At 39.5% G+C, this 15,947-nt stretch overlaps 1 protein-coding gene across 4 annotated transcripts in view; it reads right to left on the bottom strand.

Annotated features, from left to right (window-relative positions):
* Nucleotides 1–4,204: 4,204 nt before the first annotated feature.
* LOC147612517 (uncharacterized) overlaps nucleotides 4,205–15,947 on the bottom strand; it is an 80,035-nt gene continuing 68,292 nt past the window's right edge. For 2 of the 4 annotated variants that reach the window (XM_086783149.1, XM_086783151.1), the window contains exons 9-12: nucleotides 9,113–9,263; nucleotides 6,892–7,379; nucleotides 6,474–6,666; nucleotides 4,205–6,314 (exon numbers count right to left, since the gene is read on the bottom strand). In XM_086783149.1, coding sequence (XP_086639275.1) covers nucleotides 4,305–6,314; nucleotides 6,474–6,666; nucleotides 6,892–7,379; nucleotides 9,113–9,263 — 2,842 coding nt within the window. In that variant the 3' untranslated portion in view covers nucleotides 4,205–4,304. Of the gene's footprint in view, nucleotides 6,315–6,473; nucleotides 6,694–6,891; nucleotides 7,380–9,112; nucleotides 9,264–15,947 lie in introns of all 4 variants that reach the window. The other 2 variants (XM_086783148.1, XM_086783150.1) reach the window with 1 other exon arrangement.

The raw sequence follows: 15,947 nt of genomic DNA on the forward strand, positions 1-15,947 counted from the left end.
TGAAGATTAACTTGCACAATTATCAACTGTGTGATCAGTTGATCTACTTGACTTCTCTTCCACAGCACCTCTTTAGAATTAAATTAAAATTTGTTTTCTTCAATATTCAGTCAATATATACCACTCTTAGCATTTTGCCTATGTGACTATGATTGAAGTAATCCTGAAGACTTACCACATTTTTGAAGCAATTTTACAAAAGTTATCAGCATGCTTTATAATATAAACCAAGAAGGAAACAGAAATTTGGATCATTGTCTCAAACAATGCGCATAGAAAGCGATCAAACATAATTTAAATGGTGATCATTGTCTCAAATATAATTTTAGTGATCGTTGTCTCAAACATAATTTCAGTGATCATTGTCTCACGAATGACCAATATTTGCCCATCCACGCTATTTGAGGTGTTTGCATCCACGTCCAAAGACACAACTTTGGGTGTGATGGAATGGAGAAACTTTGTATACAATACTACAGAGGGAAGTTTGCACATTGCACACATAAGTCCCGAGCTTACTATTGATGAGTCCTAGAGGTGGTGGTCTTTTAGAGAGCTATGCAAGGCATCAAGTAGGCTCCATTGGGTGTATTATGGGCTATAAGACCATAGATAAAAATGGGCTTTTAGAGAGTTATGCAAGGCATCAAGTAGGCTGCATCTATCGGCTATTAGACCATAGATAGAAATGTAAAGTTAGTTTACATGCATGCTCAACATGGATCTTATGCACAAATGAGTGTTTAGAGTATGTGAAAGTTTTATCCATGGTTGTTTACACGTATATGGTGGCTCCTCCTTTCTCATAGTTGGGTGTTGTTGTGGTTGCATGCAAGCATATTATGATTCTTCACTTGCATCTTGATGTTATTAATGAACGAACATAGGGTTGTTGGTGGCAAGTGTGTGATCACGTGTGCACATGTACCCGTGTGCATGTGTGGTTCTAATTATGGATGTTACATGTATATATTTTATCATATTTTTAATGAATTAATAATCGTAGAAAAATATGTTTGAGTTAATGTGTACAAGAATCGCCTTAGTGGAATGTGCAAATGTGCACAAGGTTATTATATATGTACGAGTGTGCACAAAGTTATTTTATGTGTAAAGGTCCAATAGCATTTATATTTGGGCAAAGACTTTTATATGTACAAACCTTAGGAACTTTCATATGGTTGATAATATGTAAAGAAATACCCAAAAGTGGGAAAAGCTAGCTCAATTTGTACGCACAACTATTATTAGCTCCTCGGGCTATTTTTATAAATACAAATTCTCTAAATACTCATGTCGTGGAAGTGGACCTACATGCATGGGAGGGGAGATTGCACCCAATCTTGTCTTGATGGTGATGTTATTCTGCTTCTCTTGTCTTATGCTATACAATGCAATTTGATTCAAGTCTTTGTTTTAATTCTTGATGTATTTATGAGTTTTAAATTATTTCTTCAAGAAATACAAAAGGGTCCCGTGACAGTGGCATCAGAGCTTTGGATTAATTCAAGCTTCTTGAAATCGGACAAATAAATCAAAAAGCTTTCCGACAATAAAAAAAAACCTGAAGAATTCTTATTCGACATTGGAAGCATTTTTTAAAGCTCTACAGATCATGAGTTCAACTCGACACTTTACAAGCTAAGCATCAATACTTGCAAATTATTGTATGGATATTTTATGTCTTATCTACAACTCAAGTCAACAAGCTTTACATAAGATAAGTATTGCAAATATCTATATATATATTTTCGATTCTAATGCTTAATACATGTATTTTGTTACAAGTGTATATCTTCACAATTCAAGCTAAGTAATAACTACACTTCCTAAAATTTATAAATTGATATTATATTATGAATTCAAACTAACCTACAGATTATTATATGCAAAATCTCCAATGCTTTTACCAGTTAAGTATTTATCTTGTGTAATTTGATTACTTGCATAAAATAAAATTGTTACTCGTCAATTTGTTTTCTTCTAACTGATATTTTACAGTCCAACCTAAGTGAGTTTCTCCATTTTTTATAATTTTAATCATCACAACAAATTAAAACACCGCATATGCTTGTGATATTTATGTCCTTTTGATCACGAGTTCAACTCGACACTTTACAAGCTAAGTATCGATACTTGCAAATTATTGTATGGATATTTTATGTCTTATCTAATCATTTATTTTACAACTCAAGTCAACAAGCTTTACATAAGATAAGTATTGCAAATATCTATATATATAATTTCGATTATAATGCTTAATACATGTTGTATTTTGTTACAAGTGTATATCTTCACCTAAAATTTATAAATTGATATTATATTATGAATTCAAACTAACCTACAGATTAGTATATGCAAAATCTCCAATGATTTTACCAGTTAAGTATTTACCTTGTGTAATTTGATTACTTGCATAAAATAAAATTGTTACTTGTCAATTTGTTTTCTTCTAACTGATATTTTACAGTCCAACCTAAGTGAGTTTCTCTATTTTTTATAATTTTAATCATCACAACAAATTAAAACACCGCATATGCTTGTGATATTTATGTCCTTTTAATGATGTATTTTGTAGCAAAGCTATCCGATACTTATAAGTAGGTTACCACCCTCTATAACTTAGTAAATAATTCTTCTAATATTTTTATGTAAGTTTTATTTTTCGGATAGTGATTCGAGCACCTTCCAAGTAAGCTTCTCATTTCTATCCTTACAATAGTGATCATCCTTAAATATTTATGCGTAGAATTTCAAACTATATTACTACAAGTTTTATTTCTTATAAGATCATAATTTAATATAACCCTACTTAGGTTTGAAAGAATAATTATATTTCAATCCATTCGCATTGCTTTCTTCTTTTTTCGATGCATACTTCTCTAAATTTCTGTGGAATAATTTCTGGTGGTATGAGACACTAGAATTTATTACACATAAAAGCTCTTGACACAATGTATTTTCTTATAATTAGAAAAGATACTTGAATTTATATAGTATACGATAATTGATCTTCTTTGCTCGCAATAAGCAAACACACATCTGAGGTCAGTTGCTTACCTAAGCAAGAGGGATGTAGTGTGCTCTTGCAGCAATGGTGTGTCACTCACCGCTCAGACCGCCGTCGTCGTGAAGGATTCTCGCGCCGCGATGAAGGAGCCGCCGCCGCCGCTGTACCGCCTCGCCGTGCCGTCACGCAATGCTCGATCGCTACACTCTCTCTCTCTGTCTCTCTCACCCACACACACGCTGGAGAAGGAGATGGAGAAGGTGAAGCAAGAGCACTCCTTGTATTCAACACTCAGAGAATGAGAGGTTTTAGGTTACATTTGACTTTTATGTGACCTGGCCGTTCACACATGGGCGCCCACACATGGCCGACCGATCCTCACCCTTATCCTGATGAAATTCGAGGTGCGCCTCTCATCGGCGATCACCCAATCCCCTTACCCTTTACATGTGGTGCCGACAAGCCCGGCCCATGACTCAGAATACGTAAAATAATTATATGACATAAAAAGTAATACCTCTCAATGTCCGCCATAGATAATGTCCATACACCCGGACACTAGTGTACAATCCTAGTGAATTGATATCCTAGTGAATTGAGATGTAATAAGTAGTGCCATGCTTAACAACTATATTGTAGTCAAAGTTAAACTAGTAGACTATGCTAAACAACTGCACACGGTCGAAGTAAAACAAGTGATTTATACAACTAATGCACCATGCTCTTGGAGTGTAACAAACAGTAACTCGCACCATGCTAGATGATATGTACATAATGATACTCTCATCATAGTGAAACAATTGATAAATATATGTTGTGTGTGCATATCAATGTTTTATATTGAGATTAATTATACAGAAGAATTAATTAGAACATTTTTACAAAAAAGATGATGAGTAGTGCGTGTGCCACATAAGAGATCTTGTCTATATTATATTATTCCGTATTATTCATGATTTAATAATAAGTGCGAGGATTACCAATTTAGGTGTCCCACAAGTTTTCTTGTTGGAGTCCATGTTCACCCGAGTCTCACACACAGACGGTTCACGACCTATACAGTTCTAAAATCTTCAGGGGACACTATGGTCAATATGTATCGAAATTCAAGAAAAAAAAAAGGACAACTGTAAACAACACTAAAGAAATCCTTTCAAAAACGAGAATGGTATCTCAAATCAGAGCAATCAGAAATTGAGACAATACCCCTTCTTAATAATAAGAAAATGCCCAAAACAAACCACCAACATCAAAGGTGTTTCCACCTAATATTGATTAGTCTTCCATCACAACATCATGGATGCTTAATTGGTGAATAAATTGGGTATCCATTCTGTCCAAGAGTAAATGGCGGACAGTCTGCAATTGGTAGATGAGGGCTTTGCATAGGATAGCCAATGAAAACATCCATCCCACTTTGCAATCCGTTGGTGCCTGTGGTCACCGGCAAATCACCATGAGGACCTCGCCAGTGGTGCGCAGGCATGGCCTCCATTAATCCACCATGATGACTTAATGAACGCCTCAAAGGAGAGTGTGCATAAGGGTGTAGCTGGATGCTCTCTCCAAGGCCACTAAGAATGCCCTCTGGAGGATTGGGAAATTGTGGAACTCCACCATTATCACAAGGCATACCTCTGTCACTTCTTTCAGCCGCATTGCCATGGACAGGAGTCATTTCCAAATGCATTTGACCAGCATACATTCTTTGAAGGTCATGCATGGTAACAGGGGACTGGAAACTCTGATTGCCAGGCTGTTGTAGGAAAGCATTAAGGGCTTTTGCGCCTAATATCTTGTCGTCATCTAACAATTCATTGATGATATCAAGATGAGGAAACTCCTCTGACATCACTGCACCAGGGGTAGCCATTTCTGCCCCTGCCTGCCTAACCTGCCGGCTTCCCACATACTGTCCTGCAATTCTCTGAGATAAGCCTTTCTGCAGCACTAGATTATTTATCTGATGTTCATTAGAATGGCCAGTAACATGAATTTGTTGCTGGACGAAATTTTGTAGTTCTTTTTCACACTGTCTGTCTTCAAAATGCTGTTCTAGCAGTTTTTCTCGGAAATGATCTTGTTTCTGTGATGTGAAATCTGCTTCTGGCAGACTACCATCAACGCTCCCAACTTGATGCTGCTGCTGGTGCTGTAAATGCAGCATTTCAGGAGTGACCGTTCCGAAAGTGAATCCCATGCTGCTTCGTCTATGCTCGGGCTTCTGACCAGAACGACTTTCGACCGCATCTAGTCGGTTCATCCCTCCCACTTTATCAGCTTCACCTCCTGATAGTTTTGTTCCAACTCCCTGCAATATTGCCTCCTCTTTTGCACTGGTAATTACTGGAGTTGCACCTTGCCCAGACATACCGGGAGATTTTCTTTGATAGATGGAGCCAACTGGTGCTGTTAGATCTCCTATGCCTGACATGGGAGGAGAAAATCCATGTGAGTCAATACTTGCATGTGGGAAATATATTTGACTTCTGATGCCAATATCAGAGAGAGAGACAAATGGAGAGGAACTTGCTGTTGAGCTGCTGTTTCGAATTACACCAGCAGCAGCATTTCTATAAGAGGGAATGACTGGTGAACCATGTTGTATGGAAGGGTTGGATGATGATGTGGGCTCTGTAGTTGTCACTCCTAGCCTTCCTGTGGCGCTGACAGAACGGGCCAGTGGTGGAGGTGGATGTAACTGTTGCATCAAGGGAGGGGCTGCCCTTGGAGCTGCTGGAAGACCTGGAGCACTAGAAGGCCTGGACAATCCGGTATCTGTGGTAAGACTAGTAGACAGAACAGATTGACTCATTGAGCAGGAGACCAAACTCTCTGGCAAGCCATTAACTGGAATACACACAGTTGCTACACTTGATACAGAAGTTAGATCTGGATGACTAAATGAGCCAAGACTTTGAGAGTGGGATGTAGCAGAGGGCTTTTGTGAGCTTGATACTGCTAGGTTCTGCTCACCAGAACGGCGAGCCACATGGGTTTCAGAGTAAAGAACCCCATTTGCCAGATTATCACTGTGTAAAGGAGCTGCAGATTCACTAGAAACCATGGCATCCTTCTCAGAACCTATTCTGTCATTTTGCAAATCCTCTTGAGATCTTCGTTCATTTTTTAAAAACTCACTATTTTTCCTGCCAGGACTAAATAGTACTAGATCAGGACCAGTCTGGCCTCGGTCACAATCCGCAAACTCAACACTTTTTTGGTCATTGATATTTGGTAAATCACTACCAAATTGGTGCTGATACAGACTGAGTTGCTCATGCAACAAAACCACTTCCTCTTCCTGTCGATCCAAAGTTCAGGTGAGTAAACCAGAACAGGACACAGAAACCCATATTATTGATTCAGAACTACGCTATTGCATGAATGCAATGATCATTTCGAATGTCTTGTTACTCTACCGAACTTTTGAATTATTGAATTTGGTACGTCAACATCCTACCTTTTCCAGAAGGCGCTGCTGAAGCCATTGAACGCGCTTCTTCAAGGACACAATGATTGTCTCTGCATCCAAACCCCCTAATCTGGAGCTGCTACTGGCTTCTCTACTACCTACAGTACCTGATCTGCCTCGTAGCATGCCATCTGTTTCAACTAGCCTCGTTTCTTTATCATTGCCAACCCTTCCTTGTGCTCTGCCATACATAGGAGTAAAAAAATAACTGCAAATTTATAAAACAAATAACAATCAACCAGACCCATTTCAATAACGGATAAACTCAATAACCAGACCCAGTTTGCACACTGTTGGGCTTTTCAACACATACACTCCTGGAGAACCCCACTGCATTGTAGTAAATGCCATGACAACAGCAACTCAAAGAACGTTTTGCAGGTTTTATCAACATGCAAGCACAAACCTGTTCACCAACATCTGATTTTGATCTGCTGTGTTTAACCTCCTCCTACCAGGCCCATTTGAAGCAGCATTGATTGATGGAATAGAATCTGAGGAACAGGTGGACGAGCTGTCATCCAGAATAGCTTGCTGTTTCCGGTTGGACCGTCCATTTTGAGTAGAATCAATGCATGAACCTCCACTGAAGCTTGCCTCCATCATTTGATGCGTCTCTGATCCTTCCCGTTCCCAAAGTGTTTGGTCTGCATCTCCATCTTCTATGGCAGGCCTCAATGTACCTACTATACCATCAGTGCTGTCCAGAACACTTGAATCATCATCATCATATCCCATCTCTGTAGTTGTGATTGAGTTTCCTTTTGACAAGGACCCTATAGTAGCTCTACCACTAGTTGAGTCCTCCCGTTGCCGAGACTCTTGTCCTGCTACTAGGAGCTTTTCTTCCACATCTTTCTCTTTCTCTTTGCGACTGTTTCGCCTTTGTTTGGCCTATACATTTAAGTACACAGTAAACAACAAACAATCAGTATTATTTGCAGCATTCTTCAAGAACTAACATAAGGCTCAAACAATGTAAATTGTAATCAATGCATTGTCTACTCTTGTTCCAACACAAAAAGAAACCCAAAAAAAAAACATGATTTACAATATTTTGCATATTTAAAATAGAGATTAAAAACTCAAATACAGAAATAATTCTGTTATTTGTATTAAACACACGACACAAGAGAGTCTTGGACCTTGCCCACAGTAAAAAGCAACCCGTCATCCTGTTACTCTTTTACTTGATACACTCATACCACTTACTCAACCTAAAATACTTGGAATTGACTCCCACAAATCAGGCTTACAAATCATCTATGAAGGCTGCTCAGACTCCAGCAAATAGGCTCAGTATAAAAAACACTTATGAGCAGAAGAGAACCAATACTAGAATATTGATATGATCAAGAGAGACAAAGTCCATCCTCCTGCATACCAGAACCAGTCTTGAGCTCCTCACTGTTGAGGATTTCGTGCATTACGCTGTCACCACAACATACAGAAAGACAGGTGAAGTTTGCTATTGTTACTGCCAGAGGATAGAGTCACTTTGTGCTAGTTCTGCAAAGAAAAGCGGCCAGGGTTCTCCACCACACATTTAAACTTCGAACAGCCAGATTTTGCAAATCTTGGAAATCGGGCAGAAGTTGGCTGAGCCTTTTTTGCCTATGCATGTAGTATGAATATTGAAGGTATGCTTCCAGAATCCCTAATTAAACTTTACTATATACAAAACCAATATCACTTATAAAAGGTCACTTAGAAAACGGGATGTTATTGACATGTATGGAAGGCCAACAACATCCTATGAGATCACAATGGTACATGCAAGCATCCACTAAAAGCTATTGTAAAAAGGACACCAAATGAAGTCCTTGGCACACTTGAAGTGTCTGGGTAGGTACTGCAGTGCTATGGCTGGACACTCACTTTGTCAAGGCAAGTGGATTACAAAAGCATCATGGTTTTCATGAACAATCCCTGCAACTGTTCGCAAGGAGTGGATCTATACCGCTTGTTTGCTCTGATTGGCTCCTGGCACACTTTTAGTGTCTGGGTAGGTACTGCAGTGCTATGGCTGGACACTCACTTTGCCCCTGGTTTGGTGCATTTTCTGATCTAGAAGCAATTCTCCAATCCATCTGCACATTTATCAGTCTAAGGTTGACCCCCTGCCTCGGACTCTTGGCAACAGGCTACATCTAGAGGTAAACTTATTGAGTCACAGGTAGCCTTCACTCAAAATGCATGCCCACTTTGTCATCTTGTAGTGTGAACCAACAAGTTTTTCTGTTGTCTTGACTGAAGCTCATTCAAGACCACTAAGGTTATAGAGTTTGAGAAGTTGTGCAAGTCCACTGAAACTTTTCAAGACTTACGTAACATTCATGATACAGGTTGTTGCTCAATTTGTCTAAGGTAGTAGGCACACTTTAGTAGACTATTGCAAGTAGTCAATCAAACAGGTCTAATAGGATTTTGTGACCCCCGTGTCTTTAGAAAAACTGATGAGATAGTAGGCAGTGGGCACACATTAAGGGTTTTGAGCTAAGTAGCCCATTGCAGGGGCACAAAAAGATTTCATGATCTCATGGTGGTGTTGTTCTAGGGCAAAAATCCCTTTTGGGCGGACAGAATTTGAATTACATCAGGGCACTGTATTCAGAAAATAAACAAACCTGTTTTTTCTTGTTGCGTTTCTCCTTTTCTGCAGCTTCGCGCCTTGCTTTCAGCTCAATTTCTGCTTGCCCTGCAGCCTCTTCTTCACGGATAAGTTCTTCCTGCCGCTTCAAGGCAATAGCTTCAAGATAGGCCACCTCTACACGGTTGCTGCAACATTTGAAAAAATATCGCATTAATGTCTTACTTAGCATACATGAATGGATCTGAGATGAGGAAATTGCAGTGCACCTATGTAAAAATACAAAGTTTATCACAGCCATTTGCAGTTTGAAGCACATATGCCCTTACTTCCCCAACCACTGAACTGCAGCAATTCTAAGCCTCACACGACTAATAACACCTTGGCTGGCGACATACAGAGTGTAGAATTTAGGGACCCACCATGAATAAAGGCAGAGTATGCGACCCTAACAAGTTCAGTTTGAAAATACCAACATCAATAACCAGCTGCTACTTTGTAGTATAAACAACTTTTATGATACCTTTTCCTAATAATGTTCCCTTGGTTTGTTCCTCACCCAACAAAGTGGGCCTGTCTTATGCAACTCCATATTTCTTGGACCAAAGCCAAAAATTTACTGACTGCCAAAGCCGTCTGGTCTTCCACTTTATATACATGCCCTTGAGCTTTTCCATCTCTACAACAGCCATAAAACTAGCTAGTTCTCAATATACATCCCCCCACCCAACCCCACCCAACCCCCCCCCCCCCCCCCCCCCCCAAAAAAAAAAAAAACTAACAAAAACTAACAAAAACACACACACACACACACACAAAAAGAGCTTCTCTTATCAAGTATACCTTTTATCAGTACGCTATGTAGAATAAGATCATGAACATAACCACCAATGCATTCCCCTAAATGTAGCATAAGTGTTTTTAAACCAAACAGCTTGACGTGCTCAGAAAAGAATTGTGATCACACAACATGGTAAACCTGGAAAGTTTCTCAAACAAGAAGGGGCAAACTTTATGTTCATAATAAATGATTCAAAGCATCAGCTACCACAGATTTCTCATCTATAATACAATGACTATTTCAGCTTGTAGAAATTATCGATTTGTGTGGATCTCAAACACTGTCTTCAAAACCATACCCTAGAGGACTTGGTACATCCCTAAACCATGAAAGTTCAAAGCATCAAAGTGATGCACATGCTTATACAGTAGAGAATTTTAATCCTGCACTTTTACAATTCAAGGAGCCTATGCCTGAATCATGTCTCATTCAAACCTTTTGCACCCGCCTGCTTACCAGCACACATGCATGCTTGCATGTGCATATAAACACACGTGTCCATGCGTGCTAGCTTTCATGCATGGCCAGGCCTGCACACAAGCTCCTGCACACACATGATTTGGTCACCAGTTCATCACTAGGAAACCTGAGGAAAAGAAAAGAAAAGCCAATAAGGTAATCTAGTTGGACTCAAAGTTCATCCAATATTTTGATACTTGGAATCTCATGGTATGGATACTCCACCAACAGTTTGGTGTGGCATTCATTCACCGTGCCTTTCAGGATGAAAACATACTTCAAAGCATGCAAAGCTGCCAGCGAGATTTCTTTGCTGATGCAGAGGTGGCCATTAATGAATCCACAAGTCGTGCCCGAACTTACGAGACAACCCTTCTACGACAAATTGTAGAACGTCAAGTGGACCTCATGTGCAACAACAACGCTCTCACCAGAGGCTGCAGGGATGGAAGGAGGACGGCGTGATGTGTGGGGGCCTCTAGGGTGGCGACTACAGGGTCCACCAGAGTTTTTCTTTTAGTCACTTGTAGACGGTTTATAACCTTAGACTCACTTACACATTTATAAGGACACTTGGCACTCTTTGGTTTGATCCCATTTGGGACTTTGTATTTAGAAAGTTCTTTACACTTTTGCTAACCACTCCTATGAGAGAGTTTCCCACGGCCAACCAGTAACCAGCCTCCTACTTTGTTCTTCTTTTGCTAATGAATCACTCACGACTCCTATGAGAGCATTTACCACGGCCAACCTGTGGCCAACCTCCTACTTTGTTCTTCAATTTTTTGAGTAGCTAATTAAGTTAGAATGCTCATTTCTATTTATGGGTGTCCATTAGCCGTAAGTTGTAACGCCCAAAGTTTTCAATCGGGAGGTCATAGACCACATGCCAAGATGACTGGATTTAGCACTCGGGTGGTCAAATTGACCAAAATGCCCAGACAAGTAATAAGTGGTTTCGAAGATGAAACCAGATGCTCAAATCATTTGAGCAAACCATGAATAGGCGAATCTTTACAACAACCTTCTTAAACCCAAAGCATGCCAACTCCTAGATTTTAGGAGTATTGCTATTTTTGGACAAACTCAAATGGATATTCCATTTGCATCATTACATCCGCAAGTTGAACAAATGGCGGCACATCTTGGACAAAACCTTTACCAGTTGATATATTTTTAGCATAGAAGGTTATAGAAGAAGCACCTCTCAAATGAGGACAAGTGGCATCTAGAATGGAACATGTGGCATCTAGAATGGAGCAAATGGCATTACACTTGTTAATTAAAGTAGCCACTTGTAATTTGGAGCTTACTCTTTCCATTCTAGAGCATTGAAGCCTCAAACCAATAAATTGGAGCACTCCCTTTTCATTTTTCAAAAACTTCTCATCAATTTCAAGGCTACATACTAGAGAATACACTTGCTACATATTGTCAACAACGATCTACAACAGTTGTCCTTGAAACCAAGGGTGGACAGAGAAGATAGCTTGCTTCTCGGACTCTACAAAAATTAAGGTCGGGGTTTCCAAACCCTAAAAATCGGATTCAGGCACTTTGTGCCCATGGTTTTATCCATGGCTTATATCCAACACTTCAACGGTCCGTCATGATAACAAAACCGAACACCTTGGAAGTAGCTCAAGATGCAACCATAAAAGCAAAAGGATTGCAGATGTGCCTTGGACAATTGGGAAGTCTTACAAAGAAGAGTCCCAAGAGGCCAAGGTGTTTGACCAAAAAAAGTCACAACAACAAGAGTAGAAGCCAAAGAATGGTGGTAAACCGGCTCTGCCATCCAGAAGGAAGTTGACGTATCAACAGCTGGCAGAGTATACCAAGGAAGAAAAATGCTTCGACTGTGGAGAAAAAGGACATATGGCTGGACAGTGCCCCAGCAAGCCAAAGAAGGAGAATCAATTGGAAAAATCACCTCAAGTGAATGCTCTCTTTAAATAACTCTTGCAACTGCAAAATACTCTTTCAGAGAAGAGGAAGCTGTTTATGGCTTGGGGCAAGGTTGCGAATCAGCTTGTTTTATCCACTTTGATACTAGTGCTACTCACCATTATATCCATCCTCAGATCATTAAAGCTCTCAAACTCCCTAAGGAGAGGTTTGGCACTCCGGAAACATTAGGTTTTGCCTTTGAAGGGATGCTCACCATTATATCCATCCTCGGATTCATTAAAGCTCTCAAACTGCTTAAGGAGAGGTTTGGCACTCCGGAAACGTTAGGTGTTGCCTTTGAAGGGATGCAATCTCAAATCACCCCAATCCTTAGGAAACTTAAGATTGAGATAGAGGAGTATGTAGATCATGAGAATTTTGTTATGGGAAATCTAAACCATTGTGATGTTGTACTTTGTGTGCCTTTGCATAGAAGAGTTGATCTAGCCATTGATTGGGACCGAAGCAAGTTTAGGTTCCCTTTCATAAGCAAGAATGTATCTTTTGATGTGGGAGTTGAAGGAAACTCTATTTCCATGATATCCCATGTACAGGTTTCCAAAGCAATGAAACTATTTGTTTCCTCGTACTTGCTTTTCGTAAAAGACTCTAAAAATAAAGGATGTAAGCCTAAAGAGTCCCTCTCTAGTTTGGATACAATGAGGATTGATTTCTTAAAGAGGTATAAAGATTGTTTTACAGATTCTTTACCAAATAAACTACCACCAGAGAGGCCAGAAGATCATCAGATCAATCTCATTCCAAGGAGTTCGCAAACTGGCCACCTTACCTCGTAAGCCTAGCCTAGGAGGAGGAGATTATGAAGCAGGTAAATGAGTTATTGGAAAAGGATTTGATTAGGCCTAGTTATTATTGGAAAGAAAATAAGGAAGCTAATGCCTTTGTCGAGAAGATTTTCTCCATAATCTATCATACAGATTTCACTGTTATGAGGGATATGTATGGTTGATGAAGATTTTCAACTCGTGTGGAACAAATTGTAGCATGGTGTATAGTTACTTCTTATGCCATCAAGGATGGACTTTTGTTAATGCAGGTTAGGTTATGTGTGACAAAAGATTTCACGTCTATAGTGATGGAAGAATGTCATGCTCCTTATATGGCTCATCATGGTATTTTAGCCACAACTCAGGCCTTGGAGATGTATTTCTTTTGGCCAAGTATGAGAAGAGAAATGCTTGATCTACCAAAGGGTCAAGTTTTATCGATGGAAACTAGCTAGATTTCTGCAACCACTGTCAATTCCCAACCAGCCTTGGAAAAGTATTGCTATAAATTTCATTTTTGATTTGCCAAAGTCAACCAAATGGAAATGATGGGATATGGACCATCATTGACAAATTCAGCAAGCACGGCCCATTTTATTCCAATGAAGAAAACTATCAAGGCAGAGCATATGGCTAAGCTTTTCATCCAACAAATCTTTAAGTATCATGGATTGCCACAATCCATATTGGGAGACAAAGATCTGAGAGAACTACCGGTTCTTCTTCTTATCGTCCCCAAACAGATGGACATAGTGAGATAGCAAATCTCACCATCTTGGATATGTTGAAGTGTTATTGCTATGAAGCCAAAGTACAATGAGAGAAGTACCTACCCCCATTGGTAGAATATGCTTACAATAACACCTTACACACTTTACAAGTAAAGGTCCATTTGAGATCATTTATGGCAAGCCACTCTTGTTACCTATACTTAACCAAAGAAGAAATTTTCCATGCCGATGAGTTCGTGCGAGATATGGATACAACTTTTGCTCACGTCAACAGAGCAATACAAAGCTCTCAAGCCAAATAGAAGAAAGTAGTTGATAAGCATACAACTCTTACTTTTGAGAAAGGAGATTGGGCTTGTAAAGTTTAATAAAACTAGACTCCAGAAATCCCAAAAAAAAAAGAGCAGCAAATTTCCAAATTAGCCGCTAGAAACTATGGACCTTTTTAAGTCAACAAAAAGATTAGTGATGTTTGTTACACTCTCTCTCTTTCTCTCTCCATGTATGATCACTCTCAAGCTCTCACCTTTGAAGCTCTGTGTGTGTGTGTGTGTGTGTGTGTCTTTCTCTCTCTCTTTGCCCCTAAGACTCCTCTATTCGGGGTTGAGCACAATCTTGCCTTACATTTAAGCAATTAACACAATTAAACAAGTTGAAAATGGCACCACAAAATGAAGCTTAACAAAGCTGAAAATTGAAATCACTTGCACACCGCACTAGGGCCGGAAAGGGCCGACCCCCCTCGTAATAGATTGTATTATCAAGGTTCGTATTACAAGCTTCACAGGCATTCACATGCCAAAATCTCCATAGGCATTCATGCAAATGAAAACAGCATTGCAAATAGAGCTGATCCTAGATTGCTCGGATGTTCTTGGTTGAACTTCTTTCATTCTCATATTAAAAAACTATTGCTTGAGAAAAACTGTAGAATTATTGAATAATTGTCTAGAGTTGGCCGATAGCACCATGTGCTGGCGGGCTAGCACGAAGAAAGCATAAATCAACAATCTCATTCAGTAGTTCATCATTACATCATTAGAAGTCATCATGTAAAGACCAAGGGTCACCCCTTAGGGGCTGACCTAAGGCTCAGCCATGTACATTCAGTAAGCCACCTTTTTGTACCATATTAAATACAAGAAAAACCATGACACATCAAACTACGGGCACAAAGTGCTTGAACTTTACGATAGATGAGTGCTGAAAAGATGCTTATAGCCGAGTACATCCAATAAAGTGGACTGAAATCTGAAAATTTTGGTAAGGCCACTTGTCCTATTCTAGACGCCACTTGTCCTCATTTGAGAGGTGCTTCTTCCATAATCTTCTATAGTAAAAATATCTCAATTGGTAAAGATTTTGTCGAAGATGCTTGGCAAGTGCCCCCATTTGTTCAACTTGTGGACGTAATGACGCGAACAGAATATCCATACAAGTTTGTCCAAAAAACAATAGCTCCTAAAATCTAGGAGTTGCATGCTTTGCATCCAAGAAGGCTTTGTTGTAAAGATTCACATGTTCATGGTTTGTTCAAATGATTTGAGCATCTGGTTTCGCCTTCGAAACCACTCATTACTCATCTGTGCATTTTGGTCAATTTGACCACCCGAGTGCTTAATCTAGTCATCTGGGCATCTGGTCTATGACCTCCAACTGAAAACTTTGGACGTTTGGGCCAATGGCCACCCGTAAATAGAAATTTTCATTCTAGCTTAATTAGCTACTTAAAAGATATACAAATCACAATTCATGCTCCATGAGCTATCTGGTAATTACCAACTCACATGTGGAACAGTTTTGAGCAAGACAATGATCAATTTGAAGAACAAAGTAGGAGGTTGGTTACATCTCTCTCCCCTTAGAATCTGTCTTGGCGTCAAGGCAATGAATGAAGTGCTTTTGGCCCGACAACTTCTTTATAAGCTGTGAGTATTTTAGGATAATCCTTGAAATACTAGGCATTATGAAGCCTCCAATGATCTGGAAGTTGCACGAGAGAGAGAGATGAAATGAAATCTATATTAACGTCTTCGAAAGGCCAAAATGACCTATGAGACCAAAAGTTACAATAATCTTGTCAGATGAAGTATAAATGTCAGT

Source organism: Cibotium barometz, chromosome 45, assembly GCF_041138505.1.
Source record: "Cibotium barometz isolate CiBa-2024 chromosome 45, ASM4113850v1, whole genome shotgun sequence".
Lineage (NCBI taxonomy): Eukaryota > Viridiplantae > Streptophyta > Polypodiopsida > Cyatheales > Cibotiaceae > Cibotium > Cibotium barometz.